Here is a 24,245-nt window from a genome sequence, read left to right on the forward strand (position 1 = left end):
GATACCCCTGAGACTGGGGTGCCCTGAGTGGAACTGCTTCAAAAATTACCTTCAAGGAGAAGCCTGTTCTAAATTTACCAGCACATCATTCAGTGAAGCACTAATGACAATTTTATGATGTGGAAAAAACCTATTTCCCACCCGATCCCTCTTTAAAAAAAAATGGAAAAGAGAAATATTTCTTATATAAACTTTAGTTACATATTCCAATGAAACTGCAAGATTAAAAGAGTAATTAAGATTCAGGGTCAGAATGAAATTCAGTTCACATCTCAGTCCTTAACACATCGTTCTGCTAAATGAGAGCGCTGAACAGAGGAAGAATTAACTGATTTCTTTTAAGTTTAGTAATTGCAAATGCAGAGTGAATATCATTCTGCAGACATGGTGCCAGAGGACAACTCAAGCTAACGAAATAATGGTAGCTATAATAAATAATGTATGCACAATATCAAAAGCAGAATGAGATAAAGAAATGGAGAGCCCATTTGAAAATTTGGAATTTGCTCAGAGCTGTTCCTGCAATGATTCCCAAGATGATGAGTAGAGATCAGTAATAAACTCTGTGACTGTGTATAATTCATAAACTTTCCTTCTGTTTTATTTTCAGCATTTATACTTTGTGGTTAACAAAGGAACAAAGAGCAAAACAATCCTGATAGATAGAAGTAGATAAGCTAGTAGTTTTCTTTCCACTCAGTCTTTTTATAAAGGATGTCTATTTCCCCCAAAATTACAAACATATCTCCCATTAAACCTAGCACACTGAAGGGAGAACAAACTCCAGTGCTCACATCCACAGGCCTCCTTATATTTTTATTACAGCTGTTATACTCTGAGATAATAATACAACATAAGCAATTCTTTTGATTTTTATTAATGGCAGTCTGCTGTTGCTGATGGTTATTGTTCAGGTTGGATTTGCTATGGCTTTGTTGAGTGGCGGCAAGGCAAACTGAAAGCAAACCAGTGAAATATTTTCTATAGTTGTGGCATATTTTTACAAATCTCAGAATGCAAGTGAATTTTTCCCCTCCACACCCACGTTTAAAGAAGATGCTGTTAAATTAAACAAACCTAAACATTATTTTTTAAAAAGATTGTCATTGGAGTTGGTACACACTAACAAACCTGAGAACACGTGCAATGAGAGGAGAGGGTGGCAAGGATTTATTTACCTTTGAATATGGGTGCTTTCTAACCACTACAAGAATCAATTTCATAACCGAACTTGCAAGATATGTTGTAGATCTTATTAGCTTGTTGATGTACCCGTTGAAGGCTTTAAATTCTACAGCTGCAAAATGAAATGTGTTTTTATTTTCATACGCAGCAACTTCTTATCAAAGATATTTTTCAGAGAGGATTTTGTTTTACTTGCCTAGAAATATGGGACCAGATCCTGTAGCTTACTGAGCCAAAACCTTTGCCTCATAGTTCCCCACCTTTCATGGGTATCTAAGACCCAAAATGCAGTGACCAACTTCAGCTCAGCTGTACTGGAGGACAGGAGTAGAATTCAAGGTGATCCTGATAAATTGGAGAAGGTCTGAAATCCGTAAGATTAAATTCAACAAAGACAAGTGCAAAGCACTGCACTTAGGGAAGAAAAATCAATGCACAAATATAAAATGGGTAGTAACTGGCTAGACAGGAGTACTGTATCTGGGGGTTATAATGGATCACAGAATGAATGTGAATCAATGGTGTGATGCAGTTGCAAAAAAAAGAAAAGAAAATGTCATTCTGTGGTTTATTAACAGGAGTGGGGAACTGATAACAGTCTTCAAATATGTTAAGAACTGTTATAAAGAGGATGGTGATTAATTGTTCTCCATGTCCACTGAAGGTAGGACAAGAAGTAATGGGCTCAATTTGCAGAAAGGGAGATTTAGGTTAGCTATCAGGAGAAAAACTTTCTAACTGCAAGGGTAGTTAAACACTGGAATAGGATACCAAGGGAGGTTGTGGAATCCCGGTCATTGAAGGTTTTTAAGAACAGGTTAGACAAACACCTGTCAGGGATAATCTAAGTGTATTTGATTCTGACTCAGCACGGGGGGTGAACTAGATGAACTCTTGAGGTCACTTCCAGCCCTATTTTCCTAGGATTCTCTGACTGAAGTGTTGGCGACTGAGTCATGGGTGGTTTGATGTACTGGTTGGAGCAAGATTCCAGCTATCCATTAGAGCTGAATCCTGATGTGTCCAGGAGCAAACCAAGGATCATAGCTTGGTGTCAGAAACCAATGCCTAAGCTGAAGGCTAAACTGGACTCACAGTCAGAAGGTGTAGTGGCGGTTCGAAGGTGGGAGTCAGAAATTAGGAAGAAGCTGGGGGCTGGAGCAGGAGCAGTTACAGGGTGGGGCAAGGCTGGCGATGGTGTAGGCAGAGACAGGACCATGCACAGCTGTAAAGCAGGAGTATATTGAGAAGTCTCTCAACTGCTGCTTCTACTATCAGCCTGCTGACTTCTGCAATCAAGCAGGTGGTGCAGGCCCACAGAACTGCTTCTATCAGGGCCAACTGCTCTCAGTGGGCTGTTGGCACACTGAGGGCATGTCTACACTATAGATTTAAGTCGACCTATGTTAGGTTGACTTACAGCCCCTGCTGTAATTACTGCTGTGGCTGATGTCCACACTACTCTCCTTCTCCTGGCAGTGCGTGTCCTCGCCAGGAACACTTCCACCGACTAAAGAGGGGCAGTGTGAGGGGGCTGAGAGCCGGGGCTCTCAGCTAGGCTCAGCTTGCTGCTCCCAGGAGTGGGGGGAGAGCAGCCACCTGGGCTTCTTGCCTCCCATTCCTCCCTGGGAGTGAAGGGGCAGCCATCCAGGCTTCTCGCCTCCCTGCTGGGAGATGGAAGCAGCCGCCTGGGCTTCTTGCCTCCCTGAGTTGGGAGCCAGGCAGGTGCAGCCTGGCTGGGAGCAGGAAGCTGGGGACAGGCAGGCTCTAGCTGCCCAGCTTTCTTGTCAATTTCAGGATTCCAGCATGGAGCCCTGAAATTGACAAGACAGCCAACAGCCACAGCAAGTAATGCAGTATCTGCACAGACACTGCCTCACCCTAACTACACTGACACAAGCCCTAGGCCTCTCGTGGAGATGGGGTTATTATGTCGCTGTAGTAGGGCACTTACATCGGCTGGACCAAGCTGTGGTGTAGACACTGACATAATTAGGTTGATGTAGCTGCCTTATATCCATCTAAATGTGTCGTGTAGATCAGGTCTGACTCTGCTGCAGGGTAGGCCCCTGACAAAAGATGTTAAGACACTGAGTGTACATCTAGATAGCAATTGGAGCGAGGCCCCCAGCCCAGGTCGACAGACTCAGGCTAACGGGGCTTGTGCTAGGGCTCAAAAAATATCTGTATAGACAGCGCTTTGAAGCTGCGGCTCAGGCTGGAGCTTGGGCTCTTGCCTAGGGAGGGGGGTTGGCTTCCGAAGCCTGAGCTCCAGCCTGAGCCACAACTTCAAAGCCGTGTCCATACAACTATTTTTACAGTGCTAGCGTGAGCCCACTAACCCAAGTCTGTCAACCTGGGCTAGGAACCTTGCTCCAAAATGCTGTCTAGTTGTTCCCTGGGAAGCTGCACGGGGCCTCTGTAACTACAGTGTTCTGCGGAATACGGCTATGTGCTAGCATGCTCTAGAGACCTGATGCAATGACACTGAAATCAGTGAGTCCTGCTATTCACTTAAATGGGTGTTGGCTCAGGTGCCAACCTTGCATAGGTAATGGGGGAACTGGAAGAGGTGGTGTGGCCACATAAGTTCCTAACAGCTACATAGATCCATTGACCCAAACCCTCACATGCTGGGACAAAAGGAATGGATGCTACTGTACTAACCATAAGCTATAGTAGAAGCTGAAAAACAGCTGCTCCGTTTGTTGCTCCACAGCCTGCCACCAAGTTGGGGAGAGAATTCCATGTCCTCAGCTCCTGTGTTGGTGCCCTGGTTAGCTGTCTCTGACTGAATATAGTTTATTTCATTAATTTCCAGCCCTCCCCCCGCTGTCATCAAATGATGAATAAATTATTCACAAGTAAACTGATAAATTATTCTCCCAGCTCTATTGATGGTTGAATAATATTGACCTGATAAATAATTCACAATCCTTTTCCCCCCTCAACTGGCAAATAAATTATTTGTGAATGTTCTTTTATCATTTCTAGACCAGCTCTTCCATCTGTTGAGACATGTACAGGGTATTGAGCATCATGGTATCTAAACACCACATATCTAGAACCCTTGCACAAATCTACTTTTTCAGGGGAAACAGGATTTGGCCCTAATTAAGGATTTAGGGTTGTGCTTTTATTCCATATTTACTGAAAGTATAAGTGTCCATTTGGATATGAGTATTATATAAAGATGTCTGCATGTAGCTCAAAGACAATGAAAATTAAACTTTTAATTAATGTTGTGTTGATTCCGATTTTCATCCACACTCCTCTCTCTTACAACATAATCATTACTAAGGCCATCCCATAAGCCCAAAAGGAACTAGGATTTGGGTTCTGTAATGCACATGAGCCAGGAGCAGACAAAGCCAGACCAGATGGATAACTTGACTGATGTCCACTGCAAACACAGACTGCATAGCTCCAAGGTTATTCCAAGTTCCTGCATAAATTATATGAGTTTTACAACTAGAGCCACTCTGTCTTTTTCTTTTAACTGGCTCACTGCTAACTCATGCATCTTGTGTTTGATGACCATTGAGCATGGTATCGTATTCCACAGTGGCAACTGTCAGCAGGAAAGAGGATGAAGGAACTAAACTGAGCTGAAGAAATTAAATATAACAAATCGCTGTGTAAATCAAGTTGTGTCACAAGCTAGCAATTCTCTTAATTCCACCAGCATCAATTGGGAGTAACGCCATTGTAATCAATGTAAAACTGGTGTCAGAGACGAATCAGGTCCAGTTAATTTAAAGGTGTCACATGCTGATGACAGGAGAAGGATGCTTTCTTCCAATGGGGGTACATTCCCTAATGGTTTTTTAAGTGTGGCTCCCACTATCACAGTTGATCAGGAGCAGAAGAAATGACCCCTTCTGGCCTCTGTTGCCAACAGGTTTGTTCACTTTTTCATTTAACACAGGCACAGGAGCACATCTGTCTCTCCTCCAAGCTGGAGCCGTGTAAGAGAGATGATAAAGCCCAAGGCTGTAGTAACTTTGGCAGCCTGCTCTACCGCAATGGGAGAACGACAAATGGCTCAAGAATGGGAAGGAGTACTGCTCAGGGAACAGAGAGCTCATTTGTAAGAGCTCTCGGGCACCATGCAGTTCGGTAACACCAAGCTGCAGAGATGAGCTCCCCCTCTCCCCCTCTTGTTTTCCTCTTGCATGGGGCCTGAGAGCTGTCACTTGAACAGTCTGGCCCAGTGAATAAGTGTGTTCCTGGCTTCCAGAGCTTATACACAGGGCCGGCTCCAGGCACCAGGCACCCAAGCACATGCTTCGGGTGGCACCTGGTAAGGGGCGGCGGGGGGAGCGCGGCGCGGCATTCCGCGGGGAGGGGGCGGGCGCTCCGGCGGCGCGGCAGTCGGCAGGGGGCGGGCTCTGGCGGCGTGGGGGGGTGTTCCGGCGGCGCTCGGCGGGGGGGGCGGGGGGCGGGCTCCGGTGGCGCTGTGCGGCGCTCGGTGGGGGGGGCAGCGCGGGGCTCGGCGCTCGGGGGGGGCAGGTTCTGGCGGCGCTCGGCACGGGGGGGCGGGCTCCGGCATGCGGCGCTCGTTGGGGGGGTGTTCCGGTGGCGCTTGGCGCAGGGGAGGGGGTGGCCTCCGGCGCTCGGCGGGGGGGGTGGCGCGGGGGAGGCGGTGCTCTGGGGGGGGTTCTGGCGGCGCTCGGCTAGGGGGGCGGCGCGGTGCTCAGCTGGGGGGGGCGGCGCGGCGCTCGGCTGAGGGGCTTGTGGGGGTTCGGGGGACGGCGCTTTTTTTTGCTGCTTGGGGCAGCAAAAAAGCTAGAGCCGGCCCTGCTTATACACCACAGAATGTCACAGATCTTTGAGTTTCAAATAGCGCTCTGAAGAGGTCTTCTCCATAGGCACCGACTTCATGGGTACTCTGGGGCTGGAGCACCCATGGGGAAAAAATAGTGGGTGCTCAGCAATCAGCTTCTCCCCCCCCCCCAGTGCCTCCCACCTGCTGGTGAGTCCTGCCAATCAGCTCCTCCCCCTCCCCCTCAGAGCCTCCCATCCACCCGTGATCAGCTGTTCAGCAGTATGCAGGAAGCGCTGGGGGTGAGGAGAGGAGCGGGGACAGGAATAGGCAGAGGGAGGGCGGGGTGTGCTCAGGGGAGGAGGCAGAATCGGGCAGGAACATGTGGGGTGAGGCCTTGGGGGAAGGAGTGCAGTGGGTGCAGAGCCCGGGGCAGAGCAGGGGTTGATCACCTCCGGGAAAACCAGAAAGTTGGCGCCTCTTGTTCTCTATGGAGGGGTTGGTGACAACACCATAGCTAAAAAAAAAAAAAAAAAAAAAAAAAAAATAATGGAGATATCCCATCTCCTAGAACTGGAAGGGACCTTGAAAGGTCATCAAGTCCAGCCCCCTGCCTTCACTAGCAGGACCAAGTACTGATTTTGCCCCAGATTCCCAAGTGGCCCCCTCAAGGATTGAACTCACAACCCTGGGTTTAGCAGGCCAATGCTCAAACCACTGAGCTAGCCCTCCCCCCTAAATGGACTCCGCACTCCTCCTTGTTTCCATAGCTAAAGTTGCTTTGAAATTTTCACTTAACAGAGAAATAAAATCCCTAAAAAATGGCTGGCATTAGCTGGAGAAGGGTTGTGGTCAGGAATTACCAGGGATACTATGGCGGGCCCTCTGCATAAGCACCATTACCCAAAGCTTATTCAGTTCATTAGGTTGTGGATGAAGCCCTTAAAGCTGGTCTTCCCAGAAGAAACCCCTGGGAGCAGTGGCAATAGAAGTACTGCCCATCTTGGTCTGTTGGTCACATCCCCCTGTGCATAACAAGCTAATTTGGTACAAGGATATTAAGGTTGGGATTGTCCGTGCAACCTAAGAGAGTTAAGTGCCCAACTCCCACTAAATTTCAATGGGAATTGGGCATCTAAATCCCCTGGCACCAATGAAAATCCCAGCCTACCTTTGCCCATCCCTTCACGAGCAGGGTGAACATGTCTTGTCACATGCAGTTTTTATTTGTCTGATCCATAGGTGATATTTTATTTCCTGAGTTTTGCTCGTTTATAATTTTTAATGAGGGAAAAACACAGTTAGCCTGGAGAAATAATTATATTTGTCTGCAAAAAAAAAAGTGTGTAAGTGAGTGAGCAAGTTATTTATAGACAGAAATATCTGATTTGCCTTGTCATGCCTTCATTTTTCCATGTTTGGCAGATATATTTCTTTAAATGCACCATGTGAGCAGTGAAAGAGTCATTCTGAATGATTATGTGCAGGTTATAAGCTGATTCCACACTTCAAATCCACCCTGACTGAGCAGAAGTATTTACTGGTTTGTGTTGATAAAAAAGAGGCCACTTCCTCATCATTGTAGTGCGTTGGAGCCCCAGTCCCATTATACTAGGTGCAGGATAGACACAGAACAAACAAATGGTCCCTGCCCCCAAAGAACTTACAATCTAAATATAAGACACGAGACAACAGATGGATACAGACAGATGGGGGAACACAAGGAAGCAGCGAGACAACATTGGTCAGCAGGATAGGCGGTGGTATCAGCACAGCAACAGCCTAGCCACTCTCAACCTTTTGTAGGCATCGCTGCATAAGACAGTTTGAAGGAGGGATCTGAAGGTGGGTAACGAGGTAGATTTGCAAATGCTTGCAGGTAGCTCCTTCCAAGTGTGAGGTGCAGCATGGGAGAAGACACAAAGATTCTTGTTTGAAAATTTAACAAGTGGACGACGAAGGTTGGCGTCATTGGCAAATGGGAAGCAAGTGTTGACATCTTGAAAGTGAATGAGAGATGATAGGCTGGATGGAGATAGGCCATGAAGAGCCTTGAAAAAGAAGACAAGGAGTTTATGTTTGATAACATAGAGAAGGGGGCAATGCAAGGAAGGGTGACATGGTCAAAACGATGGGCTAGTAGAATTATCTTTGCAGCAGCATTCTAAATGGATATGAGATGCAAGATTACATTTGTCAAGGCCAGAGAACAGGATGTTGTAGTAATTGAGATACGAGATGATGAGAGCAGGGATGAGAGTTTTAGTTGTCTGGATCTGGGTAGGAAAGGCTATATCTTAGAGATGTTATGTAGAAAGGAACAGCAAGATTTAAACATAGCCTGGATATGAGAACCTAGATGGAGGTCCAAGTTGCAGATGAAGCACAGGTTATGGGTCTGAATGACAGACAGCATGGTGGTGTTGTCTATAGTAGTCAAGAAAGCAGGCGAGGTGGGGTGAGATTAAAAACTCTGTTTTAACCATGTTGAGTTTGAGCTGATGGCTAGACATCCATGAGGAGATGTCAGAGAGACAGGCTGAGATTTTAGTTTGGACAGGAGACAAGTCTGGAGTACAGAGGTAGATCTGTGAGTCGTCAACATACAGATGATAGTTAAATTTGTGCTTGTGGGTGAGATTACCCAAAGATAAGGTGTAAAGAATAAAGATAAGAGGAAGAGCAGAAGGAAACCAAGGAAGAGAAGGGGAACTCCTACAGGAAGCTGAAGAGTATGAGGAGGATCCTCCAAAGGACATGCTGAAGGTGCAGTTAGAGAGGTAGGAGGAGACCCAGGAGAGGACAGAGTCAAGCCAAGGAAGGATAAGATTTCAAGAAGAGCATGGTAAAGACTTGTCTGCAGTGGGTTTTTTGCATAGGGCAGCTACACTGATATAAATGCACCGATGCAAACCCCAACTTGCTGCACTGCTCCAAAAAAGTGGCTTGTACCAATGTGGCTTACCTTGGTTTAAAAACTGGGGTAAAGCCACACCGGTGCAAGTCACTTTTTATACTGTTGCAGTACATCTACAACAGGGGTTCTCAGCAGTGCAGCTACATTACTGTAGCTATGCCAGTGCAAAAAGCCCAGTGTAAACAATGTCTGAGATTAGGTTGCAAAGACAGCATCAGATTTACCAATCTTCTTTTGTGCAGCATGCTTCCACATGCATGAGTCTGTGTAAATAAATAAATAAATAAATACTCCCATAGCCTGGAATTTTTACACATTGATAAAGCAGCACAGGGAAAATCTACTTGTAAATTTCAACTGGGAGTGTAGTCTACTGGCAAAACATATTTCCAGCATGAATGGTGATGCTGATGGTTTCTACATCAATGCTTCTAACTGCTTTTAATATTTTGAATTCCAGTGAATGCCAAGCTCTCTCCTTATTTAGATAAAATGGGCTTCACCGTCTTCAAAATAGCTAAGAGGGTGGTTAGTTTAAATATTTTCCAAAGATTTAATTAATAGAAGAGCATCTAAGTTTCAGCAAAGAAGTCTTATTTCAGATATGAAAATATTATTCAGGGATAGGCAGCTTTGACAGAAAAAAATAATTTTAGAGCAGTTATCTATGCACATTGTTCAAAGCAATGGGAGAAAACTATTTTTTTAATTTCAAAAATTGCTAATGAGGTGCTATGTTCTGACACCTTTAATCACACTAAGTAGTACCTTATTCAGCAAGTAGTCCCTATTGAGACCATTCATGAAGTAACTATCAACATAGAATCATACAAAAGTAGGACTGGAAGGGACCATGACAGGTTATCTACTCCAATCCCCTGCACTCAGGGAGGACTAAATATTTCCTAGTCCATCACTCGTCCCCTAGTGCCCCTCCTCTACTTGCGCTACATTGATGACATCTTCATCATATGGACCCATGGAAAGGAGGCCCTTGAAGAATTCCACCTGGACTTCAACAATTTCCACCCCACCATCAACCTCAGCCTGGACCAGTCCACACAAGAGATCCACTTCCTGGACACTACCGTGCAAATAAGTGATGGTCACATAAACACCACCCTATACCGGAAACCTACTGACCGCTATACATACCTACATGCCTCCAGCTTCCATCCAAGACACATCACACAATCCATTGTCTACAGACAAGCCCTAAGATACAACCGAATTTGCTCCAACCCCTCAGACAGAGACAAACACCTACAAGATCTTTATCAAGCATTCGTAAACCTACAATACCCACTTGGGGAAGTAAGTAAACAGATTGACAGAGCAAGACGTGTACCCAGAAATCACCTACTACAGGACAGGCCCAATAAGGACAATATCAGAACACCACTGGCCATCACATACAGCCCCCAGCTAAAACCTCTCCAGCGCATTATCCACGATCTACAACCTATCCTGGAAAATGATCCCTCACTCTCACAGACCTTGGGAGGCAGGCCAGTCCTCGCTTACAGACAACCCCCCAACCTGAAGCAAATACTCACCAGCAACTACACACCACACCACAGAAACACAAGCCCAGGAACCAATCCCTGTAGCAAACCTCGTTGCCTACTCTGTCCCCATATCTACTCTGGCGACACCATCAGAGGACCCAACCACATCAGCCACAGCATCAAGGGCTCATTCACCTGCACATCCACTAATGTTATATATGCCATCATGTGCCAGCAATGTCCCTCTGCCATGTACATTGGCCAAACCGGACAGTCCCTCCGCAAAAGAATAAATGGACACAAATCGGACATCAGGAATGGTAACATACATAAGCCAGTAAGTGAACACTTCAATCTCCCTGGTCATTCTATTACAGATTTAAAAGTCACTATCATTGAACAAAAAAACTTCAGAAACAGACTTCAAAAAGAAACAGCAGAACTAAAATTCATTTGCAAATTCAACACCATTAATCTGGGCTTAAATAGGGACTGGGAGTGGCTGGCTCATTACAGAAGCAGCTTTTCCTCTCCTGGAATTGACACCTCCTCGTCTATTATTGGGAGTGGACTACATCCACCCTGATTGAATTGACCCTGTCAACACTGGTTCTTCACTTGCGAAGTAACTCCCTGCTCTTCATGTGTCAGTATATAATGCCTGCATCTGTAACTTTCACTCTATGCATCCGAAGATGTGAGGTTTTTACCCATGAAAGCTTATGCCCAAATAAATCTGTTAGTCTTTAAGGTGCCACCAGACTCCTAGGTGTTTACCTAACCTGTTCTTAAAAATCTCCAGTGATGGAGATTCCACAACTTCTGTAGGTAATTTGTTCCAGCATTTAACTATCCTTACAATTAGGAAGTTTTTCCTAATGTCTAACCTAAATCTCCATTTCTGCAATTTAAGCCCATTACTTCTTGTCCTGTCCTCAGTGAATAAAAAGATTTAATCACCCTCCTCTTTGTAAAACTTTTTACATACAGTCTTCTGTTGTCCAGACTAAACAATTTTTTTTTCCAGTCTTTCCTCATAGGCCATGTTCTCTGGACTTTAATCATTTTGTGGTTCTCCTCTGGACTTTTTCCAGTTTGTCCACATCTTTCCTGAAGTGTGGTGCTCAGAACTGGACACAGTACTCCAGCTGAGGCCTTATAGGCGTTGAGTAGAGTGGAAAAATTATTTTTCATGTCTTGCTTACATCACTCCTTCTAATATATTGATGAATGATGTTCATGGAGGCTAGGTCCATCAATGACAATTAGCCAAGATAGTCAGGGATGCAACCCCATGCTCTGGGTGTCCCTAAACCTCTGACTGCCAGAAGCTGGGAGTGGACAACAGGGGATGGATCACTCAATAATTGTCCTATTCTGTTCATTCCCACTGATGCATCTGGCCACTGTCAGAAGACAAGATACTGGGCTAGATGGACCATTGTTCTGACCCAGTATGGCCGTTCTTATGTTCTTATTAACTGCCCTTTGATGAAAAATACTGTTACTACTCATCATATGTGTAGTAGTTCTCTGTTAATGCAATTCACCAGCTTCAGTAATGTTGCTGTAGTTTAATTGCTCAGACATGGGCACCTGTGGAGAATGCTACACTTGCTGCTCAGCTTGATTCCATACTAGATCTGCTTACCAGCCACTCAGCACAAAGTGGGTGTTTAGAGTAGGCCAAGGGAGGGGCAGGCCATAGCTAGTGTGTCTGCCATTATGTGTCTCCAGGGACCACAGACCCTCATATAGGAAGGGTTGCAGACACTATTCCAACCCAGGCCATGAAGGGGATCAAAAACTGTTCTACAGCATGCGCACATATGGGGGGAGTGGGTTCTTTCCCTTTCCGGCCACCATATAGCTCCTCCCACAAAACCAATCTACTTGAGGTGTATGAATTTTACTCACAGTGAACAACTAGCGGAGCTGTGTGTCTTTATAATTAAAAAAACACAGAAAGTGAAAGGAGAGAGAGAAAGGTATTGAGGACTTTGTTCCATTTCTTATTAAACACATTTTAAACTATCAATAGATTCAAAGATCTGTCTGTAATATATGCGTGCAGTGTTATTATAGCCATGTTGGTCCCAGGATATTACCTCACCCACCTCGTCTCTGTAATATATGTAGGCAGATATTTATTGGTCAACGGATGACCTCTGCTGGTGTGCAAAAAATCTGTTTTAGCTAATATATAAATTTGATACAAAGAAATCCTTTAACAATAATAGTAAAATTTCTTTCATGCTTTCATCATGAAAAATGCTGATGTTTTTTCATTACATATTTTGAAATTTTATATCACTTTTTATGTGTGACATGACTGTTTCATGAAAATCCAGTGAATGCCTTTGCTTATTTCATTGTGATTAAATCCATCTCTCTGCATATCTCTCTAAATATATGGGTATGTCTATACTATAATAGCCTATATGAATATATGCAATAATATCATACAGAAGGGTAAGGGCTTGGTCTGTAAGTATAATTTCGTCGTGTTCAAACTTGCCTTTGGCACAAATTCTTGAGCTCAGTTTTATCTAAGGCCTTACACTGTGCCATCAACATAATATCTAAGACCTCACAAGATTTTAAATACTAAACACAAAACCTCTCTCTTCCATTCCCAATAGGTAGGAGTAGTTTGCTTGGATTTTAATGTCCTCAAAATGATTAAAGAAGGCTAATCTGCAGCAATGGGATTTGCATTTAGTTCTGAAACTGCTGAGGTTCTCTCTTGTGATAGAAAGTTCCCCACTCATGGTCCAGTTGCTGGGAAATTCTGTCTGTTACATTCATGTGTCTCTTCTAGTTGTAAACAGTTCCATTCTCTCACTGTAATGTAGCTGTGATGGGATTTTATGGTCACAGCGGGAGAGTGCTCCTTCAGGTGAACATGGATAGGGAGGGCTTTGATTATAAAGGTATTTCCCCAACATCCTCTGTGATAAAGACTGATGTAGAAAAATCATTTAACTTCTCCACAAAGTTCTTATTTGTTCCCTTTACTTCTTGGGGGAACCACCACTTTTCTTGCAGGTTTCCTGTTTCTGATATATTTAACCCACTTATTATTAGTTGTTTTTATGACATCGGTTGATTTCTCTTCAAGATCCTGCTGAGCCTTGCTAATTTATATTTTAATTGTCACAATTTATGCTTCTTTCTGTAGCTTCCAGTAACAAATTCTGAAAGACACTTCTTTGGTTCAAATACCCACTTTGCCATATCTCCTTTCTTATCTTCCTGTTTTCTTTTTAGTTGAGGGTGTGCATACTTTAAGTATCAGAGGGGTAGCCGTGTTAGTCTGAATCTGTAAAAAGCAACAGAGGGTCCTGTGGCACCTTTAAGACTAACAGAAGTATTGGGAGCATAAGCATAAGACATCTTGCATCTGAAGAAGTGAGGTTCTTACCCACGAAAGCTTATGCTCCCAATACTTCTGTTAGTCTTAAAGGTGCCACAGGACCCTCTGTTGCTTTTTGCATACTTTTAAAATTATGCAGCTTCCATGGAATCTGAGGGTTTTAATTTCTTCACTTTCAAAAGTTAAGTGCTGCTATATTAAGTTTTTGTAACATTCCTGTCTGAAGGATTTTTTTACCTTAATTGTATTTCGGTTGGTATTACTTAGTGATTTAACTCTAATTAATTCTTGAACCCATTCCTCTGTTGCATAGGACTGCAAATAACTTTTATATGCTTAGAACTAGTTATTCCAAGATGCAGTCATTTCAGATGTCAAGAAATTACTTCTCTAAACCTTGTTCCATTGTAAAAATCATGGTGGTGATATTTATTTAACTACTTCCCAGTACTTTTTTCTGGTGTAACTGTAATTTTATGGAGGGGGTTTTAGAAGTCTAATCCAAGCCTCACTGCATTCAAGTCAGCATCAGTAGTCTTTGAATCAGGCTCAGAAAGTGCTAACATACTGCTGAACTAGTCACCCGCAGAGGGAGAATAGAACTCAAGACTACTTGGTCTATGCTTCTGAGCTACGTGAGGTTTAAGGGGCTACAAGGGCTTTCATTACCATCACTATCCAGGGCTTCCTGATGTACTTACAAGACAAGGTTTATAAATTAATTATTCATTCTTTTTTCCATACTAACAATGATCTTCACACTATTAAAAAAAGTAATAAATAAAGATGTGCTTCCTGTTCAAATGAATTTGTGAGCCAAAAGGCAGACAAAGATTAGACAGCAATGCACCATTCAGAGGAAGGTAATAACTTTGAAATTATTTTTAAAAATAAATGGAAGTTCTGATGGTGTCATGTGAGTTAGCATTTTCAGGCATTGCTAGAAGAGGGGTTTTAGGGCTTTAAGGGGCAAATGATCTCTGCTCTAACTCTACTGATGTCAAGGGAGTTACAGCAGGAATTAATTTGGCCTTCAACGTTTTTGAAAATTTATATTATGCCTGATTGCTTCACAGTGCTCCTAATATTCAAAGCTACAGTACACTGAGCAGAAAGACCTAATAACAAAGACTGTTATGCTTGTGTTCTCTCCTCCCCCTGCAAGTTTCTAAGCTGCTGATTGAGCAAAGAAACATAAAAGACGAAACTGTTACTCATGCGCAAAAAGGTCAGCTCTTATAACTTCAAAACTACTGAACCAATTTCCTTCAAATTTGTCTGGTTCCTTTGGTCTGAAGGAGATCTGCAAAAAAACAAATCAAGTATGAGCAAAACTCATTCTACTCTTTAGATAGGCATGTACCGCATTTCTGATCAAAATATATGCAGGAAGTGGGATTTTTGTTTTAATACATGCAAAACTCAAAACTGGCTGGACAAATTTTCATGAAACACTAAAAATAAATCACCTCTGAGCTGAAAAAAATTCACCCCAAAGGAATTTGTTTGCAAACGTTATGAGTAATTCATAAGTGGTGGAATGGGAAATGGGGTGTATGTGTGAAATGTAAATACGTAAGCTGCCATTATATTTCACCCTGGTTGGTAATGGTTGCAACCGTTTCCTCTATAACTCTCTCTTGCACAAACACATAAAACTGGTACAAACATTTTAAAGAAATTGTGAATCCCAATAAGCCTATATATATATATGTTAAGGACAACATGATTACTGAGAGAATGAGACCCTATGGAATCTATGTTCAGGAGCCAAGTTATCTGTAATTTCATTTCACTATGTCCTGCATATCTCCATAATCACGGAAAGGCCTGCAGATATGACTTAACATGACTAATCCATTGGGATCCAAGTGGCTAGACAAGGGAGGACATTTGGACTATGTTTTATTCTCATATGGAGAGGATTGTGTATGTTTCTTGAGAGCTGAAATTTAGAACCAATTACTGTAATACTGAAACCTTTCTTTTATCTTCAGAAAGCAGCAGTGTAGGATTTAAGACTGTAAACCTATGGAAATTTGCTCTCATTATCATTATCATTTCTTGCCCCTTCCCTATTTCTTAATTAAAGGAATTTAATTAAAGTAGTAATTAGTAATAATGTATCTACACAGAGCTGTAATATCGTATATTTTTTCCTCACTTTTAAATTGTTCACATATTAAGCTCCAGCTATGGGTTGTCTGCACTGCTTAAAATCTAAAATTCGTTATTTTGGGAGCATTTTTGTGTTTAACTTTGAAAGGCTAGGAAAAAATATAATAATAAAGAAAAAGGAAAGAGGAAAGATGGTTTTGTGGATACGACACTAGGCAGCAACTCAAACTTCAGTTCAATTCCCATCTGTGCTATAGATTTCTTCTGTGACCTTGGGCAACTCAGTGAATCTCTCTGTACTGTTGTTCCCCATCTCTTTTTTCCCTAAGAGAACAATAATGCTTCCTTTGTAAACTCTTCAGGACAGGGACTCGCTCTTACTCTGTGTTTGTGCCATGCCTAGCACTATACAGCCATGATCTTGGGACTATTATTGTGGGGCTCCTGTCATATAAATAAGAAAGAATTCAGTACTACAGGCTAAATGAAGGCTTGGAGCCATGATCTGCTCCTATATCTTTACCAGACATTATTATTATTATTTATTAGCATTACAGAAGCACCTTAAGGTATGTCTACACAGCCCACATCAGCGAACCTCCCAGCCTGGGCTGACTGACTCAGGGCAGTGGGACTTGTTCCAGCACACTAAGTTTAGCTCTATAGGCAGCACTTTGAACATACTGCTTGGGCTGGAGGCTGGGGCTTGAAGCCCACCCCCTTCCCTAGCATTCAAAGCCCGAGCTCCAGCCTGAGCCAAAACTTCAAAGCTCTGTCTATTTTAAGAGTGGTAGTGCAAACCTTGCTGCCCCAAGTCTGTCGGCCCAGGTTGGGAGGCTGACTGCCACAAGCTGTGCAGATGTACCAGTAGACGCTTCAATCAGGATCAGGTGCCCATTGTAATAGGCTGTGTACAGACACTTAATGAGAGATAGTCTGTGCCCCCAAAGGGTTTACCAGCTAAACAGACGAGACAAGCAAAGAGTGGGAAGGGAAACAAGATATATAGGGAGAAGAAGTGACTTGCTTTCCTGACTCCCAATCCCCAGATTCTAGCCACTGGACACTGCCTCTCCGAGTAATGGTGGACATAGTTAAACTGGCTCTTAAATAATAAGTTTCACTTCCTAGATACGTTGCTTGGCTTTATTATGAGTGGCAGAAAAAGAGCAAAATAAACAAGGTTTATCTAATACCAATGCCGCTTGAAAAGATTTTTGCAAGTGAGGCTTAATCACTTGTAAGAATTGATTGCCTGCCTGTTAATAAACATTAGCCAGTGTATTGCCACTTGCTGATGAGTGGTTTATGTGTTCTGGTCCCTGCAGACTGAAGAAGTCCTGAAGATTGATGGAGGGCCATGCTATTCAAACAGCAGGCGTTGCTGAGACAGAAGCTCTTTGTGCTAGGCAGCCTTGCTATTGGAAGTCTCCTATATCTAGTTGCCAGAGTTGGGAGCTTGGATAGGTAAGTAATTAAACAACCAGGTATAAGTCACAGTCTTAGTTATAAATGGATCTGGATTTATTAATTATAACAGGGGTTTTTTTCTCCTCTTTTGCTTAAAATGTATAGTTCTCCATGGTTTTTTTTTTCCTACTGATGTATAGAAAGACTATCCACCTTAATACTGATTTTCATTATTTCTTCCTCCTTTTTGTGGGGAGGAAGTGGGAGAAGGGAGAAGGGTGCTGCTTGTCCAAGTCAAAGTATTTCTATCTGTCTATTTGTATTCTGTGTGCATTGGTGCTTGTTTTCAGAGGAGGAATAAAGCAGCATACAGTACAAATGTCATTACAGTAGCTCATTTCTGTATGTGTGCATCTGTGCGTTGACCTCTAGTCTCAGCAAAACAGTTATGATGTATTTATGTATCTTCTTTTCTAAATTTACGGAAAAGCAATTAATGTGCGACAGGGATAGTTAAAATTATGTATGAGCCTGCAGAGTAGCTTATCGAGTTTTGAATCCTATTGCACTTGAAAGATTGCTGCGGGGTTTGAGAATTTTAACTATGTTAATTAGCCATGATGTTCTGGAGCTGAATGCACCAGACAAGGAGGTTGTGTCTGCAAGTGATTTCCTTGAGAGCAGTGGAAAATCCACAGAGAGGAATTTAGAGAGTATTTGGCACTCTTGACCAGGCACACCCTTGAGAAACTATTTGGGAAGTAACAGACCTATCCCTAACAGCTGATAATGTCTTTGAGACCTAAGAATGATGTGGGATTGCTTTGATATATGCCAGCTTTGGAAGCATGACTGAAAACAGAGTTTGGGGTTCCCTGTGGGTAAGGCCTAGGTCTGAACAGCTTGGGGTTGTGTACACATGTCTATGCCAATGACCCTGCTCACCCCACCCTGGGAAAATATGGCCGAAGTGTAAAACTGTGACACGCTTCTATTCAAAGTAGCTAGAGCATGTAAAACTGCATAAGAACAACATGGGAACTGCAATATCAAATCAGACTACTGGCCAACCTGGGCCCCATCCCTATGTGGTGTTGATGCCTTCCAAGGTGATTAGGTCCCTTCCTCTTCCATTCACTTCAGTCCCACTATTGAGGAAGGCATTCAATGCTATCAGGTAGACTCAGTGCCTCACAGGATCAGACCCCTAAACTGGTATCTTGCCTTCAGCTGTGACCAATGCTTGATGCTTCAGAGGAGGTTAAAACTATAGATAGCCAATTATGTGATTCTGTAGGTGGGGTAAAAATTCCTTCTTGACTCCTTCAGGAGTTTATCTTATGCCCTGAGGCATGAAATGTAATTAACAAACCTGAGCCATTCTTTTGGGGTGACAGATCTGAGGAACTGTCCGAAATTGAGGTGTCATTAGAGGAGGTTTTGAAACAAATTGATAAACTAAACAGTAATAAGTCTCCAGGACCTGATGGTATTCACTCAAGAGGTCTGAAGGAACTCAAATGTGAAATTGCAGGACTACTAACTGTCATTTGTAACCTATCATTTATATCAGCTTCTGTACCAAATGACTGGAGGATAGCTAATGTGATGACAATTTTGAAGAAGGGCTCCCAAGGTGACCCTGGCAACTACAGGCCACTAAGACTCACTTCAGTACTGGTCAAATTGATTGAAACTATCGTAAAGAACAAAATTGTCAGACACATAGGTGAACATAATTTGTTGGGAAATAGTCAACATGGTTTTTCTAAAGGGAAATCATGCCTCACCAATCTACTTGAATTCTTTGAGGGGGTCAACAAGTATGCGGACAAAGGAGATCCAGTGGTATAGTGTATTTAGATTTTCAGAAAGCCTTTGACAAGGTCCCTCACCAAAGGCTCTTAAGCAAAATAAGCAGTCATGGGATAAGAGGTGGTTCTTTCATGGATTGGTAACTGGTTAAAAGATAGGAAACAAAGGGTAGGAATAAATGGTCAGTTTTCAGAATGAGGAGAGGTAAATAGTGGTGTCTCCCAGGGATCTGTGCTGGGCCCAGTCCTATTTAACATATTCATAAATGATCTGGAAAAAGGGGTAAACAGTGAGGTGGAAAAATTTGCAGATGATACAAAACTACTCAAGATAGGTAGACTGCGAAGAGATACAAAAGGATCTCACAAAACTGGGTGACTGGGCAACAAAAGGGCAGATGAAATTTAATGTTGATAAATGCAAAGTAATGCACATTGGAAAACATAATCTAACTATACATATACAATGATGGGGTCTAAATTAGCTGTTACCCCTCAAGGAAGAGATTTTGGAGTTATTGTGGATAGTTCTCTGAAATCATCCACTCAGTGTGCAGCGGCAGTCAAAAAAGCGAACAGAATGTTGGGAATCATCAAGAAAGGGATAGGTAAGACAGAAAATATCATATTGCCTCTATATAAATCCATGGTATGCCCACACCTTGAATACTGCGTGCAGATGTGGTCGCCTCATCTCAAAAAAGATATATTGGAATTACCCCAGTAGTGAAGATAAGCCGAGAGAGACAAGCTTGTGCACACCAGAATGTGCATGAATCATCCCCACAGAGGATTTGAGCATGCTCCAGCCTAGGCTACAGGGAGAACTGGATTTTCCCTGTAATGGCTGCTCCCAGGTGCTCCAGGCAATGGTGGAGCCAGACATCAGACCTGAAATCAGGGAGCCTGTCCTTCCTGTGCACTCAATGACACCCCCCTCCCACCTACTGGCATCCAGGCAGCATGGAGGAGGATGGACTAGATGACCTCCTGAGGTCCTAATCTTCTATGATTCTGATCTTATTCAAATGCAGAGGTAACAAAAGCTGGACCGGGGGTGGGAAAGGAGTAGATTGGGAGAAGGAGTGTGGTGAGACTCGGACTCGAGGGGGAAGAGAAATTTGGACTGGGGCTGACTGGACAAGGATGTTGGGGCTGGGAGTTGGGGGGAGTAGAGGAGTGCCTAGGTCTGGTTGGGCAGGGAGGCTGGGACTGGAAGCCAGTGAGAGAAATGGTGGGAGACTGGGAGCCAGGTGGTTGGGGGGCAACACAGATCTGACACGGAGCTGGGGTGTGAGGGACAACTGGGACTGGCTGGACAAAGAGTCTGGAACAAGGAGCAGGGAGCAGGAAGACTGGGACAAGGATCTGGGGAGGGAATGTGGGGGAGACTGAGAAGGAGAGAGAGGAGTAACTGAGACTGTCTGGGCAAGGAGGTTGGGGACTGAGCATGTGGAGGGGGTCAAACTTAGATTGGGAGAGATATTGGGACTTGAACAGAGAGCCCAAAGGGGAAAACTAGGACTGGGACTGAGACTGAGACAAGAACCCTGATGAATAGAGACTGGGACTGGATAGGGTGGGAAAGAGACAAGACTGGTACACAAACAGGCTGGAGGGAACAGGACAGAAGGAGTCAAGCTTGGGGCAAAAACACAAGAGTCTGCTCATTAGAGCACATATCCCAACAGAGACTGGAATAGAACGCAGGATTACTGAGTTTTACTATTCCTCTGCTGTCAGCAAATATCTGTGAAATCTACTGGCAAACTGTGCTGTCTCTTCCTCAAGTGCTGATCCACATGGAGGATGACAACATACTACTGCTATTAGACCCTCTATTACTTCAAATGATAAAAGTCTCTGCAGTGATTCTAAAGGTTCCAATTCTGCAGATGAACCATGTGGGTGTCAATTTGATGCCACATGATGGAAATTCTGCTTTTTCAGTTTTCTTTTTAATAAAAACCTAGTAAATCACACACACACATTCCATTATTAGCAGTGTGTAAAATATTATATAAACATATAAATAATGACTGTATCATAATGCGCACACACTTAATTCTGGCATTTCCTAACTTTTCAGTGCTTAACCTTGCAACCTTAAGATTGCTCTTTTAATATGGGGGTTGCGGGGGTGTAATACTCATCTATAGATATAGATAGATATTATGTGCAAACTTGAGCATTAGTGTTTTCAGGGATTGTGATGGATTCTGTAGCATGGAATCCTGACAATTGTCTCATTATTCCATATCTTAGGTTATTAATAGCATTTTGAAAGCATAAATACCTTAAATGGCAAGATATTATTTCCAAAAATAGTACTACACATCAGAATTCTGGAATCAGTTTGTTTGTTTCAGGATTTTCTACTAAAAGCACATTGCCCAGATCTGTCAAATATCTAGTTGTAAAGCAGGTGCTAATATGACCCAGGCCATTTGTTTTTCTTATGCTGTGAACATGCTGCTATCAATTAAGAGCTTGATTAATAGGAATTTGGAAGAATATTAAAAATGCCACAGATTGTCTGCCCCATTTAATAAAGGGTGGATTAAAATAAAATTTGCAAACAGATGTTCATTACGCTTTACAACAGGACAAAAATCTCATCTGTTTTGTTGATTTCAGGCTGCAGCCCATTTGTCCCGTTGATGGTCGATTTCGACCCCATGGCCAAGACGAGATCCCATTCCGAGCTCTGCAGTTCAAGCGTGGGCTGCTCCATGAGTTCCGTAAGGGCAACGCCACTAAAGAGCAAATCCGGCTTCACAATTTGGTTCAGCAGCTCCCTAAGGCCATTATAATTGGGGTGAGGAAAGGAGGCACCCGTGCACTGCTTGAGATGTTGAACCTCCATCCTGCAGTGGTCAAAGCTTCTCAAGAAATTCACTTCTTTGATAACGACGAGAACTATGCCAAGGGTATTGAATGGTACAGGAAAAAAATGCCTTTTTCTTACCCTCATCAAATAACAATTGAGAAAAGCCCTGCATATTTTATCACAGAGGAAGTACCTGAAAGGATTTATAAAATGAACTCATCCATCAAATTACTGATCATTGTCAGGGAACCCACAACAAGAGCTATTTCTGATTACACTCAGGTGCTGGAGGGGAAGGAAAGAAAGAATAAAACCTACTACAAATTTGAGAAGCTGGCTATTGATCCTAATACCTGCGAAGTGAACACTAAGTATAAGGCAGTGAGAACCAGCATCTACACAAAACATCTGGAGAGATGGTTAAAATACTTTCCAATTGAGCAGTTTCATATTGTAGATGGAGATCGGCTCATTACAGAACCACTGCCAGAACTGCAACTGGTGGAGAAGTTCCTAAATCTTCCTCCAAGGATAAGTCAGTACAATTTATACTTCAATGCCACCAGAGGGTTTTACTGCTTGCGATTTAACATTGTCTTTAACAAGTGCCTGGCGGGTAGCAAGGGACGCATTCATCCAGAGGTGGATTCCTCTGTCATTACCAAATTGCGCAAATTCTTTCACCCTTTTAATCAAAAATTTTACCAGATCACTGGGAGGACATTTAACTGGCCCTAAACTAAATTTCATACGACACTATGTGTTGCACCTGGAGACAAGCAGCAATGTCTCTTCTAGAGTAAAAATATGCACTTTTCATAGACACAACTATCAAACTAACTTTTTTTCATGCATACGTGTACATATGCAGTGTGTGACCAAATATAAGGTGGGATCAATTTTTCTACAGAGTAGTAACTAACATAACTTTACTCTCTACATAGTTGCATCATTTTAAGCTATACAAATAAAGGACAAGGTAGTATTTAGGGGAATAAATTCAGATACTGTGCAAAAGGGTCAGTGTTCCTCTTGCTCAATAAAATTTCTTATGTGACACATTTATAGACCCAGACAGAATGTTAGTTTAGAACATGCAAATTCACCTTGGAATTGTGTGTAGCTGTGAGGGTATATTGGAAAGTATAACGTTCAGGCTATATTAAGTATGCACCTTGCTAAAGGAATACTGACACTTTAAATACAATGATGAATTGTTACAGTGAAACTGAATAATACTATTTTCTTATTATTTGAAAAGAATATCCTATCTCGTACAAACAAAATTGGTTCAAAGTTCCTGTGGTGAGTTTGCACTATTGTTTTATTGTATGGACCATAGTGTCACTTGTAGCATGTCAATCATGTGTCAAAAAAATCAAATAATTTTTTCTTCTATGCTTGTGTGTCAACAAAGAGAAACATGTATATAGTGTATATTGTTTGTAAATACTGGTTTCACACTAAGTAATTCTATTTTGTAAACTGAATATGGCTATTTAATTTATTGTGAAAATTAAATTTATTGTGGTATTTAAAAATGGAATGGATTAAAATTACTATATGTGCAACTATTTTCCACCTTCTGCTGTCTGATGTATATTGGTGTGATCCCAGAGGCAAAAATGTGTGTGTGTGTGTGTGTGTGTGAGAGAGAGAGAGAGTGACTTGCACTTGTAAACCTGATTTTCTGGACAGTTGAGAAAACTGATATATGAGTTGAAGTTGAGTTTATTAAAAAACTCACCCATCTGGAAATCTGGTGTAATACACACCTCAAAGAACATTATTGCTGTTCAGTTACAGCGCTTTGCAATAATTAATTCAGTTGCAGTTGCCCATGAGGGTGAAAGATGTCTATAACCAGGTATATCAGAAGAGCAAAGCAGTCATTAAAAAATGAAATGACAGAGAGACAAACAGGCTTAGAAGAAATCAAAGAAAACATTTGTGGTATTTCTGCTTTTAAGTGAAAATATATAGGTTTGCCTAGAAACAAACAAGCCATAGAGCTGCTACCACTCACATAAACATATAGCTCAAGTGTTCATTCAGGAAATGAAGGACAATTAGCTCTGAATTGGGTATCTTCATATTATATATATACTATACTGCTCTTAAGCATTTATAAGAAAAACTAAGGCAATTAAAAATAGTATTTTTTTAAAAAGAGAGCTTTTTAGAACCATTGTGTGAACGATGTATAGGGACAGCTATTTTGGAAGGTATCCAGAGTATTAAATCTTGTGAGTTCCAGCAGTGGTGTATTTGGTAGCTCAGTTCATAATAAGCTAAAGTTTTCCCCATGGGCTGTTTATCCTG

The 24,245-nt window shown here is 42.5% G+C and overlaps 1 protein-coding gene across 6 annotated transcripts in view; it reads left to right on the plus strand.

The window, feature by feature from the left end:
* The window catches only part of HS3ST5 (heparan sulfate-glucosamine 3-sulfotransferase 5), a 261,651-nt gene extending 238,154 nt beyond the window's left edge, over nt 1–23,497 (plus strand). For all 6 annotated transcript variants that reach the window (XM_054023061.1, XM_054023063.1, XM_054023062.1 and 3 more), the window contains 2 exons: nt 17,198–17,336; nt 21,731–23,497. In XM_054023061.1, coding sequence (XP_053879036.1) covers nt 17,230–17,336; nt 21,731–22,661 — 1,038 coding nt within the window. In that variant the 5' untranslated portion in view covers nt 17,198–17,229 and the 3' untranslated portion in view covers nt 22,662–23,497. The remainder of the gene's footprint in view (nt 1–17,197; nt 17,337–21,730) is intronic.
* Nucleotides 23,498–24,245: the final 748 nt, after the last annotated feature.

The sequence above is a fragment of the Malaclemys terrapin genome, chromosome 3, assembly GCF_027887155.1.
Source record: "Malaclemys terrapin pileata isolate rMalTer1 chromosome 3, rMalTer1.hap1, whole genome shotgun sequence".
Classification (NCBI taxonomy): domain Eukaryota; kingdom Metazoa; phylum Chordata; order Testudines; family Emydidae; genus Malaclemys; species Malaclemys terrapin.